The sequence below is a fragment of the Bombina bombina genome, chromosome 7, assembly GCF_027579735.1.
Source record: "Bombina bombina isolate aBomBom1 chromosome 7, aBomBom1.pri, whole genome shotgun sequence".
NCBI lineage: Eukaryota > Metazoa > Chordata > Amphibia > Anura > Bombinatoridae > Bombina > Bombina bombina.
In genome coordinates, this window is record NC_069505.1 from 390282827 (window position 1) to 390301077 (window position 18251).

General features: G+C 37.2%; 1 protein-coding gene across 1 annotated transcript in view; it reads right to left on the minus strand.

Moving 5' to 3' along the window:
• Window positions 1-2701: 2701 nt before the first annotated feature.
• LOC128666496 (uncharacterized) overlaps window positions 2702-18251 on the minus strand; it is a 104092-nt gene continuing 88542 nt past the window's right edge. Inside the window, exons 4-6 of the mRNA XM_053721124.1 lie at window positions 14435-14788; window positions 3488-3607; window positions 2702-3400 (exon numbers count right to left, since the gene is read on the minus strand). Coding sequence (XP_053577099.1) covers window positions 3354-3400; window positions 3488-3607; window positions 14435-14788 — 521 coding nt within the window. The 3' untranslated portion in view covers window positions 2702-3353. The remainder of the gene's footprint in view (window positions 3401-3487; window positions 3608-14434; window positions 14789-18251) is intronic.

Here is an 18251-nt window from a genome sequence, read left to right on the forward strand (position 1 = left end):
TATTAACAAAATGTGCAGTTTTTTTTATATTTACACTTTTTGAGTTACCAGCTCCTACTGAGCATGTGCAAGAATTCATAGAATATATGCTCCAGCTATTATCTACATAAAAGTTTAATTTGGCGACCTCTCTGACCTCTATAACACTGTAATATTATACTTATGTGAACCAACAAGCTAAGGTGCTGTAAGCATTTAGTGGCTGCAGTGGAAGCTCGCTCTGAGATTGTAACTATACCGCTCTGATATCTACTCTATTGATCAGTGATCGTTGGAACAGCCATTTTTTTCTCTGTGAGAAGACTAGAGTAAGAAGAGAAATCAACTATTTGCTGCCTCAACGAATATAGGGACTGTAACCTCAGAAGAACCTTAACATGGATATGGCAGCTTATCTCATTGCGGAGATGGGTAACCTCCTTGATGAGTATCAGACTGCGTTTGACCGTTCGCTCAAAATGGCGTCCCAACCTGCTGACACAGTATATTACATTAATAGCCTAGGCGAGGAGATCGAGAAGCACAGAGAAGAGGGCTTCTCTATTCAGTCCACCACGCACGGAGTAAAAGAAGAAACAAACCCTACTATTTAAATAGAATCCCTCAGCATCCAAATAACGGTAGCCAAGGGTTATCCTCGGCTGGTGGCGTAGTCACTACTGCAGGGACCACAACTACCACCATCCCGTGACCTGCAAGGGCCTTCATATGGGAAGACTCATCACAGTGAACGCATTCAAGAAGTACCTTCCCACATTCTCAAGCTGTGGTCGAAAACAAAGGACTCTATATACCTGAAAATGTGGCACCAACTGCAAGACAACACGAAGAGGATTACACATTTTCTGCAGGATTTTCAATGGGGGGGAGTCCTGCATCTACAACACTGCCTATTCTATCACACCTCGCAGCATAAACGCTCAGGCGTTGGATAAACTTAAGGTGTTGCTGTATAATTGAGTGACTACCCTAGTTGCGACTTCCATTGAACTGTAACCGAGAACACAGTCTACTATAACTCTAACTTGGGCTCCATATATTTTATATTGCAGAAACAGGATTTTATGACGGTGACTGATGCTATACCTTTTTCATGCAAGTGTTTGTTGGTATTTTAATATAGGCAGCGTTATTTTTCATAACGTTTTTCAGAGGTGCAAACCGGTTGTTATATTATATATCCATATCCTTTCTCTCATACAGAGTTTCTATATGTGGTATACCTGAGTTGTCAACCCCTGGTTACGTATGAGCACACATATGTTTAACCCCACGCTGCAGATTTATGACACATTATTTCCCATTTCTTACATATGTACTACAACCAGTTAATATTTGCACTGATATTTTAGCAGTGATACATTAGAGCTATGGACCTCTAGTTTTTCATGTACATACTTATATAGACTCCCCATTTGTGACAATGGCTTTTGCTGCTCCAGATAGCGACTAAATGGTTTGTATGAGCATAGGGCAGTTTGTGAGCCTGTATATAAACAATTTGTTAATGATCCTATATGTCACAAGCAGCTCTTATAGACAGTTATTAGGTCTATTATATTTTTGCTGCATGAGTTAACCTGAAGTATTTTAAACTATGCTGCAACTGGTGTGTATGTTTACTGTGGAGTGTCTCTATTCATTGTGATGAGAGATAACTACTAACATATAATTAAGTCTTTGCATTACCCTGTTTTTTTTCTGTTTAACATTGATCTTACTAATAATCTTACTATATAGGGGTCGGGCTGCCTGCGGCCGGGGCAGCAAGATCCCCTCTTGCATGATTTTAGTGGAGTGTGAGCTCTCATCTGTTATTGGGACCTTTGAGACAGGTTACTGCGTATACATAACATAGGCCTCCATCAGTGTTCCCATTGCAGCCATTGATCTTACAACTCCCAACATATCAGATATATTCCATTTGTTATACCCAAATTTTCACCTCCTCCTCCTCTCCCCCTCCCCTCCATAATGTACCCCCCTTTCTAGGAGGGATAACTTTGCGGTTTCTCTTGCCTATACCGCACCCTAGATATCATACCATACCTATTCATCATACCATATTTATATTTACGTACCTAGAGGTACAAGTGTTGTCCCCAGCATTCAATGAGGAAACATCATATATCTTATGTTTTGTGTTTAGCTCATATAACAATGAAAAAAGAGGTTCCAGTCTTGCCCATAGTATTATCTGTGTTATAAATTTTATCCATTAATATGGAAACAGTATATTTGAAATGTATCATCTATGTTTGTCTTGTGATATATTACTCTACATAAGCTGTATTGGTTTATGCACAACCTCAATAAAAATCTTTAAAAAAAAAATAAAATAAATAAAGTTCAGACCAAGTGCTATTACATTGTTTTTTATCATACATTTGTTGTTTATGCAAATCGACTGTATTTACCTGGGCCTTTAAAAATGCTTTTCTACAGTGAATTATTCCCCATTTTTGCTTATTTTATAAAGTTTACCGAATATAATTATAAGATCTAATTTTATTTTACCATAGAGTTTATTATTTATTACAATTTTATTTTAAAAAAATTGCATTTTTTCACACTTTTTGTATCATTCTCATATGTCATGATGATATACAGTATACATACTTTTCATATGCTCGATCTGCTGAAAAAATAAATATATATATATATATATATATATATATATTATATATATATATATGTGTGAGTTTTTTCACTGAAAAATTACTTATAGTAGTGTTTAAATGTGATCTAGTGCCCAGGGGTATCATACTGGATTGAAAGTTAGAAAAAAGTTGTTTTAATTTGGTTACAGTACTAGAGCAGAGAACAAAATACTGTAATATACTAAATAAAGTCACCCATTCCCTTATTGCCTGTTCAGGGGTTTTAAAGCAGGACCAGCTCAAGAAATTGTCCTCCCTGGGTCCACGAATCAAATAACACCTCTCAAGTCTCTGCGCACTACAGTCTAAACCCAACCAGAGTCAGTTGCCTCAAAGATTAAAGATCAGCAAATTAAAAATTCATATGTGAACAGACAAGTATCATATAAGACTAATTTCTCTTTAAAATCACTATTATGAAGAATATACTCTTTCTATGTGCTGCCCCTGTCACATGCTGCCTGGGTATTGTGGTTCCTCTTTGCCCTATTGTAGAGCCGGTCCTTTTTAAAAGTGAAAATATTTTGCGATACGTAAAAGTAATAACCTTTAGTACTGAACTGGCCTTCACATTCATGGTAAAACATTTGCTACCATAGTATAGTTTCTTGATAATCTTGAAATGTATTTCCCTGGATTGCGATCTGTTGAAAGCGGTTTATAAGAGAAATGTAGACGAAGAAGAGGCGAAAATTAAACGTTATGTTTCTTGCATTGTTCCTGCGCTGGGCATTGGGACCCTACGGAACAAGAAAATTAATTTGACGGTCCACTTTACATTATATAGAGCAAAGAGGTAAAATGAGTAAAACTTAAGTGTATCTCACCTTTCTTGTCACAACATAAGATAATTGGTGCAATAGAAACTATAATCAATACACCGAGTATAATCCTGATTACATTCTCCACTTTGGTGGCGTATTGATTTTCTATAATTTCTGGGATATCTGGAAGATAAGGAGGTAAAATTATTAGAACGGGTACAAAAAGATACAGGATAAAGGGGAAGTACAGAATATATTTTGCTAAAATATCAGAACATAAAGTTAACTTGCAACAATGTATATTCTGGCGTTTAGGCAAAAAGTCAGACAATACAATAAGATTCATCATTCATTCTCCTTTCTTGCATTGTCAAGTAGAGATAGAGGTAGACAGACATACAGACAGATAGATATAGATATAAACATAGGATCTTATGACAAATTAATACATTCTTGTTACAGGCATATGGTACTCAAATCTTTACTTTCCATTTAAAATATAATATTTCAGAATGGATGAATGTGCTTTAGTTTTCTGAACACCAGATGTCCCTGTGATAAATAAAGCAGGGGTTAAATGCACGTAGTTATACACAAGCAATAGTGCAATATGCTATAACACTTCTTTAGTTTCCCTTCAAATTATGGAACTTGCTCACAGAGCCCTAGATCATAAGTGGAGCACAAAAATGGCAGCACTATGGTTCGCTAACATCACGGAACCCAATCCATAGTCGTCACATTTGCCATATTAAAAGTGGAAAGTAAAATTATAGCAACCAAGAGAACGCCTTGGGCACGCTAAAACCTAGAAGTCAGATAGTACGGCTGTGCTAAATCCCATACTTAAAGGGACAGTCAAGTCTAAAATAAACTTTCATGATTAAAATAGAGCATATCATTTTAAGCAACTTTCAAATTTACTTTTATCACCAATTTTGCTTTGTTCTCATGGTATTCTTAGTTGAAAGCTAAACCTAGGTAGGCTCATATGCTAGTTTCTTAGATCTTGAAGGCCGCCTCTTATGTGAATGCATTCTAGTTTTCACCACTAGAGGGTGTTAGTTCATGTGTGTCAGATAACATTGAGCTCACACACGGGAAGTTGCCTAGGAGTAAGCACTGATTGGCTTAAATCCAAGTCTTTCAAAAGAACTGAAATAAGGGGGCAGTTTGCATAGGTTTAGATACAATGTAATCACAGAGGTAAAATGTGCATTAATATAACTGTGTTGGTTATGCAAAACTGGGGAATGGGTAATAAAGGGATTATCTATCTTTAAATAACAAAAAAGTTCTGTTGACTGTCCCTTTAAAAGACTTCTGTGAGGCATGCTACAAACTCAGGCACTGGCTTTCGCTCAAGTGCTAATCCGAAGGTGTGCTAGGCTTGCAAACAACACATAACTCACCACTTGTAAAATGAGAGATGTTAGCGCTCCCAGAACTATTCATTGAAAATAAAGGTCAAGCTAAAAAAAGTCACTCTAACATTCTTCATGTGCGCTAACCTGACTACGTTAGTCCTAAATTTCAGACCCCGCTGCGCGTTTCTCATATTTTACATTCCTATGTTCTTCACAATCAGCTAGATTACAAGTTTTGCATGCTATAGGGATTTTAACAACCACCACAAAAGCGGCGAAATGGTTGTGTTGAGCTCCATACCGCACCGAAAATAAGCGCTGCTTTGACGTGCTCGTGCACGATTTCCCCATAGACATCAATGGGGAGAGCCATAAAAAAAAAAAAGCCTAACACCTGCGATCGCGGAATGAAAAGCTCTGTAGTGCAGCCCCATTGATGTCTATGGGGAATATAAAACTAATGTTTAAACCTAACACCCTTACATAAACCCCGAGTCTAAACACCCCTAATCTGCTGCCCCCAACATCGCCGCCACCTACATACAGTTATTAACCCATAATCTGCTGCCCCCAACATCGCCGTCACCTACATACAGTTATTAACCCCTAATCTGCCGCCCCAACATCGCCGCCACCTACATAAAACTATTAACCCCAATCTGCCACCACCGATGTTGCTGGTTAGCTTAGGTTTTATTTTTATTTCACAAGTAAGTTTGTATTTATTTTAACTAGGTAGAGTAGTTAGTAAATAGTTTACTATTTACTAACTACATAGTTAAAATAAATACAAACTTACCTGTGAAATAAAACCTAACCTGCCTTACACTAAAACCTAACATTACAAAAAAATAAACACTAAAATTAATAAAAATAAAAATAACTATATTACATAAAAAAAAAACACTAAATTACAAAAAATGAGAAACAAATGATCAAAAATAAAAAAGAATTACACCTAATCTAATAGCCCTATCAAAATAAAAAAGCCCCCCAAAATAAAAAAAAAACCTAGCGTACAATAAACTACCAATGGCCCTTAAAAGAGCCTTTTGTGGGGCATTGCCCCAAAGATATCAGCTCTTTTACATGTAAAAAAATACAAACACCCCCCTCCAACAGTAAAATCCACCACCCCCACAACCAACCCACCCAAATAAAATAACTATCTAAAAAAAACTAAGCTCCCCATTGCCCTGAAAATGGCATTTGTATGGGTATTGCCCTTAAAAGGACATTTATCTCTTTTACATGCCCAGACCCTAAACTAAATAAATAAATAAAACCCACCCAAAAAAAACCTTAAAAAAAACCTAACACTAACCCCCGACGATCCACTTACAGTTCTTGAAGTCCCACTTGAAGGATCCATCCAGCTTGCAAAGTCATCATCCATGCGGCAAGAAGTCTTCATCCAGATGGCCTCTTCTATCTTCATCCATCCGGCAAAGTCCTCAACCAGGCGGCAAGAAGTCTTCATCCAGATGGCATCGTCTATCTTCATCCATCCGGAGCGGGTCCATCCTAAAGACATCTGTGCGGAGCATCCTCTTCATACGGTCTCTGCCGTACACTAGAACTTCAATGCAAGTGATGTCATCCAAGATGGCGTCCCTTCCATTCCTATTAGCTGAAAGATTTCAATCATCCAATTGGATTAGAGCTGCTAAAATCATATTGGTTGTTCCAATCAGCCAATAAAATGAGAGCTCAATCCTATTGGCTGATTGGAACAGCCAATAGGATTTTAGCAGCTCTAATCCTATTGGCTGATTAAAATCTTTCAGCCAATAGGAATGCAAGGGACGCCCTCTTGGATGATGTCACTTGCATTGAAGTTCCAGTGTACGGCGGAGACTGAAGAGGATGCTCCGCGCCGGATGTCTTCAGGATGGATCCGCGCCGAATGGATGAAGATAGAGGATCCCGTCTGGATGAGGACTTCGCTGGATGGATGAAGATAGAAGAGGATGCCTGGATGAAGACTTCTTGCCGCATGGATGATGACTTCACCGGCTGGATGGATCCTTCATAAAGGGGGCTTTTTTATTTTGATAGGGCTATTAGATTAGGTGTAATTCTTTTTTATTTTTGGTAATTTGTTTCTTATTTTTCGTAATTTAGTGTTTTGTTTTTTTTGTAATTTAGATATTTTTTTTTTTTTTGGTAATTGGATACTTTTTGTAATTTTTAGAGTAGTGTAAAGATTTTTTTAATGTGTAGTTTAGTTTAATTTAATTGGTAGTTAGTTTAATTGTAGTTTAATAATTATCTTAGTTTAATTGTTAGTTTAAAATTAATTTATTTAATTTGACAGGTAAGATTTAATTTAAGATAGGGAAATTGTAATTTTAATATAAAGTTAGGGGTTTGTTAGGTTTAGGGGTTAATAGTTTATTTTAGTATATTTCGTTGTGGGGGGCTTTCGGTTTAGGGGTTAATAGTTTATTTAAGTATATCTCGTTGTGAGGGGCTTGCGGTTTAGGGATTAATAGGTTTATTATAGCGGCGGTGTTGGCAGACGGCAGATTAGGGGTTAATAATAATATTTAAATAGTGGTTTTAGGGGTGGTTTAGGGGTTAATAACTTTATTATAGTGGCGACGATGACGGGGAGTGGCGGGATAGGGGTTAATACATTTTAATAGTGGTGGCAATGTCGGGAGCGGCAGATTAGGGGTTAATACATTTATTATAGTGTTTGCAATGCGGGAGGGCCTCGGTTTAGGGGTTAATAGGTAGTTTATGGGTGTTAGTGTACTTTGTAACACTTTAGTTATGAGTTTTATGGAACAGCTTTGTAGCGTAAAACCCATAACTACTGACTTTAGATGGCGGAACGAATCTTGACGGTATAGGGTGTACCGCTCACTTTTTGGCCTCCCAGGCAAAACTCGTAATACCGGCGCTGTGGAAGTCCCATTGAAAAAGGACTTTTTGAAAGTTGCGGTAGTTACGTTGGGTTACGGCCAAAAAGGTACCGACAAGACTTGTAATAGCAGCGTTAGGGAAAATGAAGCATTATGGGCCATAATGCTGCTTTTTCACTCTTAACACCAAACTCGTAATCTATCTGATAGAAAATAATGTACCTTTTATTATTAAATATATATATATATATATATATATATATATAAAATAATGTTAATTTAAAATACATATCTATAACTGTTTTTGTTTGTTTATACCCTTAATTTTTTGTAGTTTCCTGTGTGGGTAATTAGGGGAGGGATTATTTTCACCTGTGTGGGCCTACCTACTCTATAAATCTAGCATAGTAACTCTGTGAGTCTGCTCTGAGAGGGTCTGCTGCATTGATTATCTGTTACAGTAAGATTGTCTGTCTAAGTAAGCAGTGAGCTAACCAAGGTAGTTAGGTAAACAAGGATTTGGTGTTACCAAGAGGAAATAGAATTATCTCATTCAGTGTACAGTTTGCCACATGTTTGTATCACTGGAGCACCCGCTTCTGGGATTATATGTTTGTGGCAAGTGTGATCACATTTTCTCTTTAGAAACTCGTATTGGAGTTCTGGAGGAATGAATTGCAACACTTCATGAAACTCAGACACTTGAAAGGGAAATAAATAGGACTGATCTGGTTGTTAATGGTTCAGGGGGAATAGGGAGGATTCAGAGGCGAAGACTCCAGAATGTAGCTGGGTCACAGTTAGAGGGTGAAGTAAAGGTAAGCGGAACAGATAGGCCAGTTCTGAGCTGGTACACCCCAACAGATTTGACAGATTAAGTGAAGATGTTGGGGATATCAGTTATGGGGTGTCAGTGTCAGAGAGAGCTGTTTTGCCTAGTATAGTGAACAGTCCTTTAGTCAGTTAGAGCATACTATGGTGGGCAGTCCCTCAGATATGGTAGAGGGGCATACTATAGTTAACAGTCCTTCAGTCATGGAAGAGGGGTATACAAGTCAGGGCCTGAGGAGATGTTGGTGGTAGGAGCCTCTATTATTAGGAAGGTAGATAGGGTAATTTGTCTTTCAGGAGCTCATGTTAGGCATATTGTGGAGCGTATTGATAGATTGTTAGAAGGATGTGGGTCTTATCCAGCAGTCATGGTACATACTGGTACTAATGAAGGAATCAGCGGGAGATGGAGAGTCCTAAAAAATGACTTCAGGGGGTTAGGTAGCAAGCTTAAAGCAAGGACCTCCACAGTAATATTTTCAGAGCTATTTCCAGTGCCGTGTGCTAACTCAGTAAGGCAGAAGGAGCTAAGGTCTGTTAATTCATGGTTAAAAACATGGTGTAAAAATGAGGGGTTTGACTTTTTAGAGCACTGGGCTGACTTTTCACTTGGGTACAATTTGTACAGTAAGGATGGATTGCACCTAAATAACATGGGTGTAGGTGTGTTGGGGGAAAGGATGGTAGCAAGTTTAAAGAATCTTTTAAACGAGTCAAAGGGGGAGGGTCAGTTATAACACAATAGAACAGAGAGATCAGTCTGTGAATCTGTCACTCCTATAATATCTCAAGGAAGGGATGACTTAAGAAATGTCACATTAGAAAGTATAGAGGAAAGCACACCAAGTAGCAGCAGAAAGCACATGAAAATTAAATGTATGACAAATAATGCAAGAAGCATGACAGGTAAAATGGGGGAGCTGACGCTCTTAGTTGCAGAAGAGGACTATGATGTTATCAGCATAACTGAAACTTGGTGGGATAATTCACATGACTGGGCAGTTAACTTAGAGGGGTATACATTATTTAGGAGAGGCAGGAATAATAAAAGGGGTGGATGAATCTGCATGCATATTAAACCTAACCTTAAACCTACAATAAGGGAAGATATTTATGAGACAAGTGACAATGTAGAGACCCTGTGGGTTGAAATAAAGAGTGGGGGGAAACATCATAAAGAAATATTACTTAGAATATGCTACAAGCCCCCTAACATTAGTGACCTGGAGGAAACTCAACTACTAATACAAATAGGTAAGGCTGAAAATAACAGTGCTGTAATTATGGGAGATTTGAACTAACCTGATATAAACTGGGCCAATGAAACTACTAATTCAGCTAAGGGGGATAGATTTTTAAATTTTCTCCAGGGTTAACTTCTTGTCACAATTAATAGAGGAGCCAACTAGGAGTAAAGCTATATTGGATTTAGTGCTATCAAACAATACAGATATAGGGGCCAATTTATCAAGCTCCGTATGGAGCTTGATGCCCCGTGTTTCCGCTGCTTCATAACCTGTCTGGTTGCTCTGAGGCGGAGGACAGAAATCAACACAATCGAATACAATCGGGTTGATTGACACCCCCTGACACAGAATCTGCAGGGGGCGGCATTGCACCAGCAGTTAACTAAAACTGCTGGTGCAATGATAAATGCCGACAGCGTATGCTGTCAGCATTTATCGGTGTGCAGCGGACATGATACGCTATATTGTATCATGTCCGCTCACACATTAATAAATTGACCCCATAATATCAAACATAGAAGTTAAAGAACATTTGGGTAACAGTGATCATAACATGGTCACATTTGAAATCTCTTTTCATAAGCAGTGTCTTAAAGGTTTAACTAAGACTTTTAATTTCAAGAAGCAAAATTAAATGTTTTAAGGAAATCATTAAATAACATACATTGGGACAAAGTATTCTCTAATAAAAATACAGAGGATAAATGGATAACATTTAAAACTTTGTTAAATAAATATACATATCAACAAATACCATATATTTATAAAAATAAAAAATCCAACCCAATGTAGCTAAATAAAAACGTGTTAAGAGAAATTAGGAAAAATGTAGGGCATTTAAATTATTCAAAGAAAATAGTACAGATTCAACATACCATATTTATAAGGAATATAACAAAGCATGCAAAAAAGCAATCAAATTAGCCAAAATTGAAAATGAAAAATTAATTGCAAAGGATTCTAAGTCTAACCCTAAAAGGTTCTTTAAGTACCTAAATAGCAAAAAATCGAAGAAGGACAATATAGGTACATTAAAATGCATGGAGGATAGCATGGTTAACAGTGACAGGGAGAAGGCTGAGGTACTAAACCAGTTTTTTTCTTCAGTATACACAAGAGAGGAACCATTGGATGATACTTTGGAACAAACTAGAACATGCCAGGCCATACCATTAACTGGGTTATGTATAGAGGATATCAGGAAAAAACGGGATAATATTAAGGTAAATAAAACTCCAGGCCCATATGGAATACACCCAAGGGTGTTACGGAAATTTAGCACTGCTATAGACAAACCTCTACTCTTAATTTTTCAAGACTCATTATCCTCAGGCATGGTACCCCAGGATTGGCGTAAAGCTGTTGGGGTGCCACTCTTCAAAAAGGGAAGCAGGGATGATCCAGGAAGCTATAGAACAGTTAGTCTGACATCAATAGTGGGGAAAATATTTGAAGGGATTATAAGGGATTAAATTGATAAGCACATTCGTGTAAACAGGATTATGAGTTCAAATCAGCATGGTTTTATGAGAAATAGATCATGTCAAACTAATCTATTCAGATTCTATGAGGAAGTAAGTAAAAATATAGATAAAGGGGAATCAGTTGATGTGATATACTTAGATTTTGCAGATACAGAGTCACATACGAGATTAATGCACAAAATGAAGGGACTGGGAATAGCTGAAAATGTTAGCTCATGGATAAATAACTGGATAAAAGATAGGGAGCAACGAGTAGTAGTGAATGGATCATACTCAGATTGGACAAAGGTAATAAGTGAAGTCCCCCAGGGATCAGTACTGGGCCCTGTTCTTTTTAATATTTTTATAGATGACTTGGAGCAAGGATTAAATAGCAACATCTCTATTTTTGCAGATGATACTAAGTTAAGTAAGGTCATTAGGTCAGCGCAGGATACACTTTCGTTACAAAGGGATCTGTAAAAATTAGAAGTATGGACAGGTAAATGGAAAATGAGATTTAATACAGGAAAATGCAAGGTTCTACATTTGGGAAGCAAAAATAAACAGGCAATTTATTTTTTAAATGGGACAAGACTTAGCCAGACAGAGGAGGAAAGGGATTTGGGAGTAGTAATAGATAACAAGCTAAAGGTGGGAGCACAATGCAGGGCAGCGGCTTCTAAGGCTAATAAGATATTAGCATATATTAAAAGAGTCATTGAGTATGGAGTGCAGTCCTGGGGACCGATCGCAAAAAAGATATTGCAGAACTAGAAAAAGTTCAGAGAAGGACCACAAAGCTAATAAGGGGAATGGAGAATTTAAGCTATGAAGATAGGCTAGCCAAACTGGGTCTGTTTTCTTTAGAAAAAAGGCGCTTGAGAGGTGACATGATTTCTTCATATAAATATATTCAAGGCCCATATACAGAGATGGCAGAAACTCTGTTTATTCCAAGAAAATTGTTTGTGACAAGAGATCACAATTTAAGGTTGGAGGAAAGAAGATTTAATCTCCAGCAACGGAATTTTTTTTTTACTGTAAGAGCACTAAAATTGTGGAACTCATTAACAAAGGAGGTAGTGAATGCCAATACCCTAGATACATTTAAAAATTGTTTAGATACATTTCTGTCTAGAAACAAAATTCATGGATATGATTGCTAGTATTAAATGGGTCACCTTTTGGTGGGATTATTTAATCTTAACTGTAGTTTTTTGTAAGTATTTTAGATTTGTACATGTTGAACTTGATGGACTTTGGTCTTTTTTCAACCCCATCTACTTTGTTACTATGTTACCTATATATCCATAGGAATAGATATATAGTTATAGGTATATATATATATATATATATATATATATATATACTGCAATCTGGTTTCACCTGGGGAAGTTGAGGAGCCCTGAAACATTTAATGAGAATTACAGACCTAGCCAGGCAAGCAGTTTTTTTGCCTCTCCACTTAAAGGGATAGTAAACTTACAAAATAATGTTATATAATTCTGCACATTTTTAAAATCAAATGATTTTTGCGATTTGAGCGCTGAAAGCGCTGTCTAATCACTGCACGAAGACTAGATTATAAGAGCCAGGGAAGGAGACTAGGTAAAAGCAGCTTTCAGCACTCAAATCGCGAAAATCTTTTTATTTTAAAAGCTCTTGCTAAGATAATGTTTTATAATTTTGCACTATGTGCAGTATTATATAACATACTATTGTAAGTTCCCTGTCCCTTTAAATGCTTTTTAAATAACTTTTTTATTGTTTAAAGCTTAGTGTAGGGATTCTGCTTTTATTATGTCTTCTGTATATTTGCATATGCTTTATGATAATATGATAATATGATACTATGCTACATTTAATTTAATTTAAATATATTTTATTTTAACCTATATTTGTTGGCGCTGTCTTTTATTATACATTTCTAAGGCTTTATTTCAGTTATTAAGACAGCAGCCTCAATATAAAGGGGGTAGATTAAACAACAGTCGAGCGGACATAAGTCACTGTATGGAATCATGTCCGCTCGACCTCGCTAAATGGCGACAGCATACGCTGTCTGCATTTATCATAGCACAAGCATTTCTGGTGAAATGCTTGTGCAATGCCGCCCCCTGCTTACTGGCAGCCAATCAGCCGCTAGCAGGAGCTGTCAGTCATCCCGATCGTATTTGATCAAGATGAATTCAGTCCGCCACCTAAAGGGTGGCGGACAAGTTAAGGAGTGGAACCTGAAACTACGGGGTAGATAGCAGCATCCGCTGTTTAATAAATGGAGCCCAATGTCTCATTTTTGATACTTATTGTATATATATTCTTCAAGGCTCACTCATTTTCTTTACACACACACACACACATATATATATATACAAAATATGGGGTTGGAGCGCATCAGGTTTCGCTTGTGCAACAAACTTTTTACTTTCAACTTGTAATACATGTGCTACCAGACATGCGCAAAAAGCCTCCATCTAGAAAAGTTTCTGCTTGAGCAGGAGCGCTAAATAGTGCTCCACTCGTAATCTAGACCTAAGTAGACTATGCAAAATGGCTATTTATTCATTTCTCATGATTAGTATGTTGTACACACTGATAGAAGTGTTGAATGATTTTAAAGGGACAGAAGAACTTATTATGATTGTACTATTGCTAGCATATAATTATGATTTTCACCCCTGTAAAGGGATAATGGGTTAAACACATAGTTAAAGTCAACTCCAGAGTAGCAGTTCTCAACTAAAAGCTAGCTGAACACATCCAATGAGCCAATGACAAGAGTCTTATTTGGTAGTTACCAATCAACAACTAGCTCCCAGTAGTGGATTTGCTACAATTGAGGATATATATATATATATATATATATATATATATATATATATATATATATTTAATATACTGTATATATATATATATATATATATATATATATATATATAATATATATATATATATATATATATGCTCTTCAACAAAGAATACCAAGAATACAAAGTTGATTTGCTAATAGGAGTGAATTTACAATTCAAATTACATACCCTATCTAAATCACAAAAGTTCAATACTGACCTTTTTCTGTCTGTTTAATAGGGAAACTTATGGTTATGTGGGATAAGTACATGAAGACAAAGCATAATTCATAGGGTTATGTTTTGTTAATATAATTATTGCTATTTCCTCAATTATAGTTTCAAGGTGTGTCAAATTGTCAGCATGATAGAGATCTCACCTGTCACATTAAGGAATGTTCCAGTGCCATGTCCTGAAGCCTCATTCTCATCTTGTAACATCACATGACAGATATATTTCCCAGTATCCTTAGGTTCCACTCTGTGCAGCACAATATTGGCGGATCCCTTATTTACAAAATCACTCTGACCCACTCTTGACACTCTACCCTTGTAATCTGGGTTGTTATTAGAGACCTCAGGCCCATTCAGGGTATGTCTATACCACTTAAACCAGCCAGTGCCCGTCATATTATCACTGCTGAGCGTGTAGTTACACTGTAGGGTGACCGAGCTGCCTGCTGTCATGGTCACAACAGGGATCTGAGATACATAAACAGCCTGAGAGAGAGAACCTGAGAAATACAAACATAAGGAAAAAAAATAGTAAAACTCAGATTATTACATTTATTTCTGATTCCCCTATAAAGCATAGACTTTTCACCACTGAAATAAATTACCCTTTAAAGGGGACACTAATCATGAAATAAACACTAGATAAAAAAAGATGCATTTAAAACAAAGATTAGCTTGGAATAACATGCAAATATAAGCATTTAAAACAGTTGTTTAAATATTAAAAATAAATGTTGTAACCTAGGTTTCCATCTCTAGGATTTTAAATACTTTGATATGGTAATATAAAATTATAAATCATATATATAAATAAAATTCTGCAATATACTTTCATTTTTTATTTTGTCCCCTTTTCCTGTAATTCCATTCTGAAATTGTGAGCTTTTCAGTTTCTGTTAGAAATGGAAATGCAGAACAATGTTATATCCCACTCAGCCATTGGTTGCACACTCTAGTGACCTATTTATAACTGTCCCTAATTGGCCACAGCAGAGAAGGTAACCTAAGTTACAACATGGCAGCTCCCATTGTTTTATAGACACTAACGGCTAGATTAGAGAGGTCCCAACGCTGCTTTTTAACGGCCGCTGGTATTACGAGTCTGGCAGGAGAGGGTCTACCGCTCACTTTTCTTCCGTGACTCAAGCTTACCGCAAATCCCCTTACGTCAATTGCGTATCCTATCTTTTTAATGGGACTTGCCTAACGCCGGTATTATGAGTCTTGGAAGAAGCGAGCGGTAGACCCTCTCCTGTCAAGACTCCTACCGCATTTAAAAGTCAGTAGTTAAGAGTTTTATGGGCTAAAGCCGTAACATAAAACTCTTAACTAAAGTGCTACAAAGTACACTAACACCCATAAACTACCTATTAACCCCTAAACCGAGGCCCCCCCCCCCACATCTGAAACGCTTAAATAAAGTTCTTAACCCCTAATCTGCCGACCGGACATCACTGCCACTGTAATAAATATATTAACCCCTAAACCGCCTCACCCCCGCCTCGCAAACACTAGTTAAATTTTATTAATCGGCTCTTTTATCTATATAAAAAAATACAATGCCCCCCCAACATTAAAACCCACCACCCACACTCCCAACCCTACTCTAAAACCCACCCAATCCCCCCTTAATAAAACCTAAGACTACCCCCTTGAAGATCACCCTACCTTGAGCCGTCTTAACCCAGTCGGGCACAAGTGGTCCTCCAGAGGGGCAGAAGTCTTCATCCGATCCGGGCAGAAGAGGACCTCCAGATGGGCAGAAGGCTTTATCCAGGCGGCATCTTCTATCTTCATCCATCCGGAGTGGAGCGGGTCCATCTGGAAGCCATCCGACGCGGAGCATCCTCTTTTTCCGACGGCTAAGACTGAATGAAGGTTCCTTTAAATGACATCATCCAAGATGGTGTCCCTTGTACTCCGATTGGATTCTATCAGCCAATCGGAATTAAGGTAGGAAAAATCCTATTGGCTGATGCAATCAGCCAATAGGATTGAACTTCAATCCTATTGGCTGATCAATAGGATTGAGCTCGCATTCTATTGGCTGTTCCAATTAGCCAATAGAATGCAAGCTCAATTCTATTGGCTTATTGCATCAGCCAATAGGATTTTTTCTACCTTAATTCCGATCGGATGAAGACTTCTGCCCCTCTGGAGGACCACTTGTGCCCGGCTGGGTGAAGACGGCTCAAGGTAGGGTGATCTTCAAGGGGGTAGTGTTAGGTTTTATTAAGGGGGGATTGGGTGGGTTTTAGAGTAGGGTTGGCAGTGTGGGTGGTGGGTTTTACTGTGGGGGGGTATTGTATTTTTTTTTACAGGTAAAAGAGCTGATTACTTTGGGGCAATGCCCCGCAAAAAGCCCTTTTAAGAGCTATTTGTAATTTAGTATAGGGTAGGGAATTTTATTATTTTGGGGGGCTTTTTTATTTTATTAGGGGGATTAGATTAGGTGTAAATAGTTTAAAAGTCTTGTAATTATTTTTTATTTTATGTAATTTAGTGTTTGATTGTTTTTGTATTTTAGTTTATTTAATTTAATTGTAGTTAATTGTAATTAGTTTAGGTAATTTATTTAATGATAGTGTAGTGTTAGGTGTAATTGTAACTTAGATTAGGATTTATTTTACAGGTAAATTTGTTTTTATTTTAACTAGGAATTTATTAAATAGTTAATAGCTATTTAATAATTATTCTACCTAGTTAAAATAAATACAAAGTTGCCTGTAAAATAAAAATAAACCCTAAGATCGATACAAATTTAACTATTAGTTATATTGTAGCTATCTTATGGTTTATTTTATAGGTAAGTATTTAGTTTTAAATAGGAATAATGTATTTAATTGTAGTTATTTTATTTAGATTTATTTAAATTATATATTTATAATAGGGGGGTGTTAGACTTAGGTTTAGACTTAGGTTTAGGGGTTAATAAATTTAATATAGTAGCGGCGACGATGGGGGCGGCAGATTAGGGGTTAATAAGTGCAGTTAGGTTGCGATGACGTTGGGGGGGCAGATTAGGGGTTAATAAATATAATGTAGGTGGCGGTGATGTTGGGGGCAGCAGATTAGGGGTTCATAGGAATAATGTTGGTGGTGGCGGTGTCCGGAGCGGCAGATTAGGTGTTAATAATATAATGCAGGTGTCGGCGATGTCGGGACAGCAGATTAGGGGTTAATAAGTGTAATATTAGTGGTGTTTAGACTCGGGGTTCATGTTAGGGTGTTAGGTGTAGACATAAATTTTATTTCCCCATAGAAATCAATAGGGCTGCTTTAGAAGCTGAACGCTGCTTTTTTGCAGGTGTTAGGTTTTTTTCCAGCTGAATCTGCCTCATTGTTTGCTATGGGGAAATCGTGCACGAGCACGTTTAGCCAGCTTACCGCTACCGTAAGCAACGCTGGTATTGAGGTGAGATGTGGAGCTAAATTTTGCTCTACGCTCACCATTTTGCGGCTAACGCCAGGTTTAAAAAACCTGGAATACCAGCGTTGTCTTAAGGGAGCAGTGAAAAAAAAAAGGCTCGTTAGCAACACACCCCATGTTACCGCAAAACTCGTAATGTTGGTGTAAAAATGTACACTTATTTTTAAAATATTTAAACAGCTAATGTTTATCTACATGTTATTTATTTAGGGCAAGATTACAAGTTGAGTGGCAAATCAGTTGCAAAAACACTGCGCACATTATGGCTTCTTCGCATTTGGGGTTGTGCAGCTATTACAAGTTGCAAAATTACTTATTTTGCGCACGCGTTAAGTCGCGTAATCCAAACAGCCAAATTACGTGTGCATTCACGTATGCCCCATAGAAGTCAATAGAGAAGACAAAAAACCCCCACAAAAACCCTAAAATGTTGCGCAAAGCCCTTAACGTATTTTCCTCAAAAAGTGTACCTGAAAATGGGACTATTTCATATTGTGAAAATGTAACGGAATATGTTCTATTTATTACTAAAT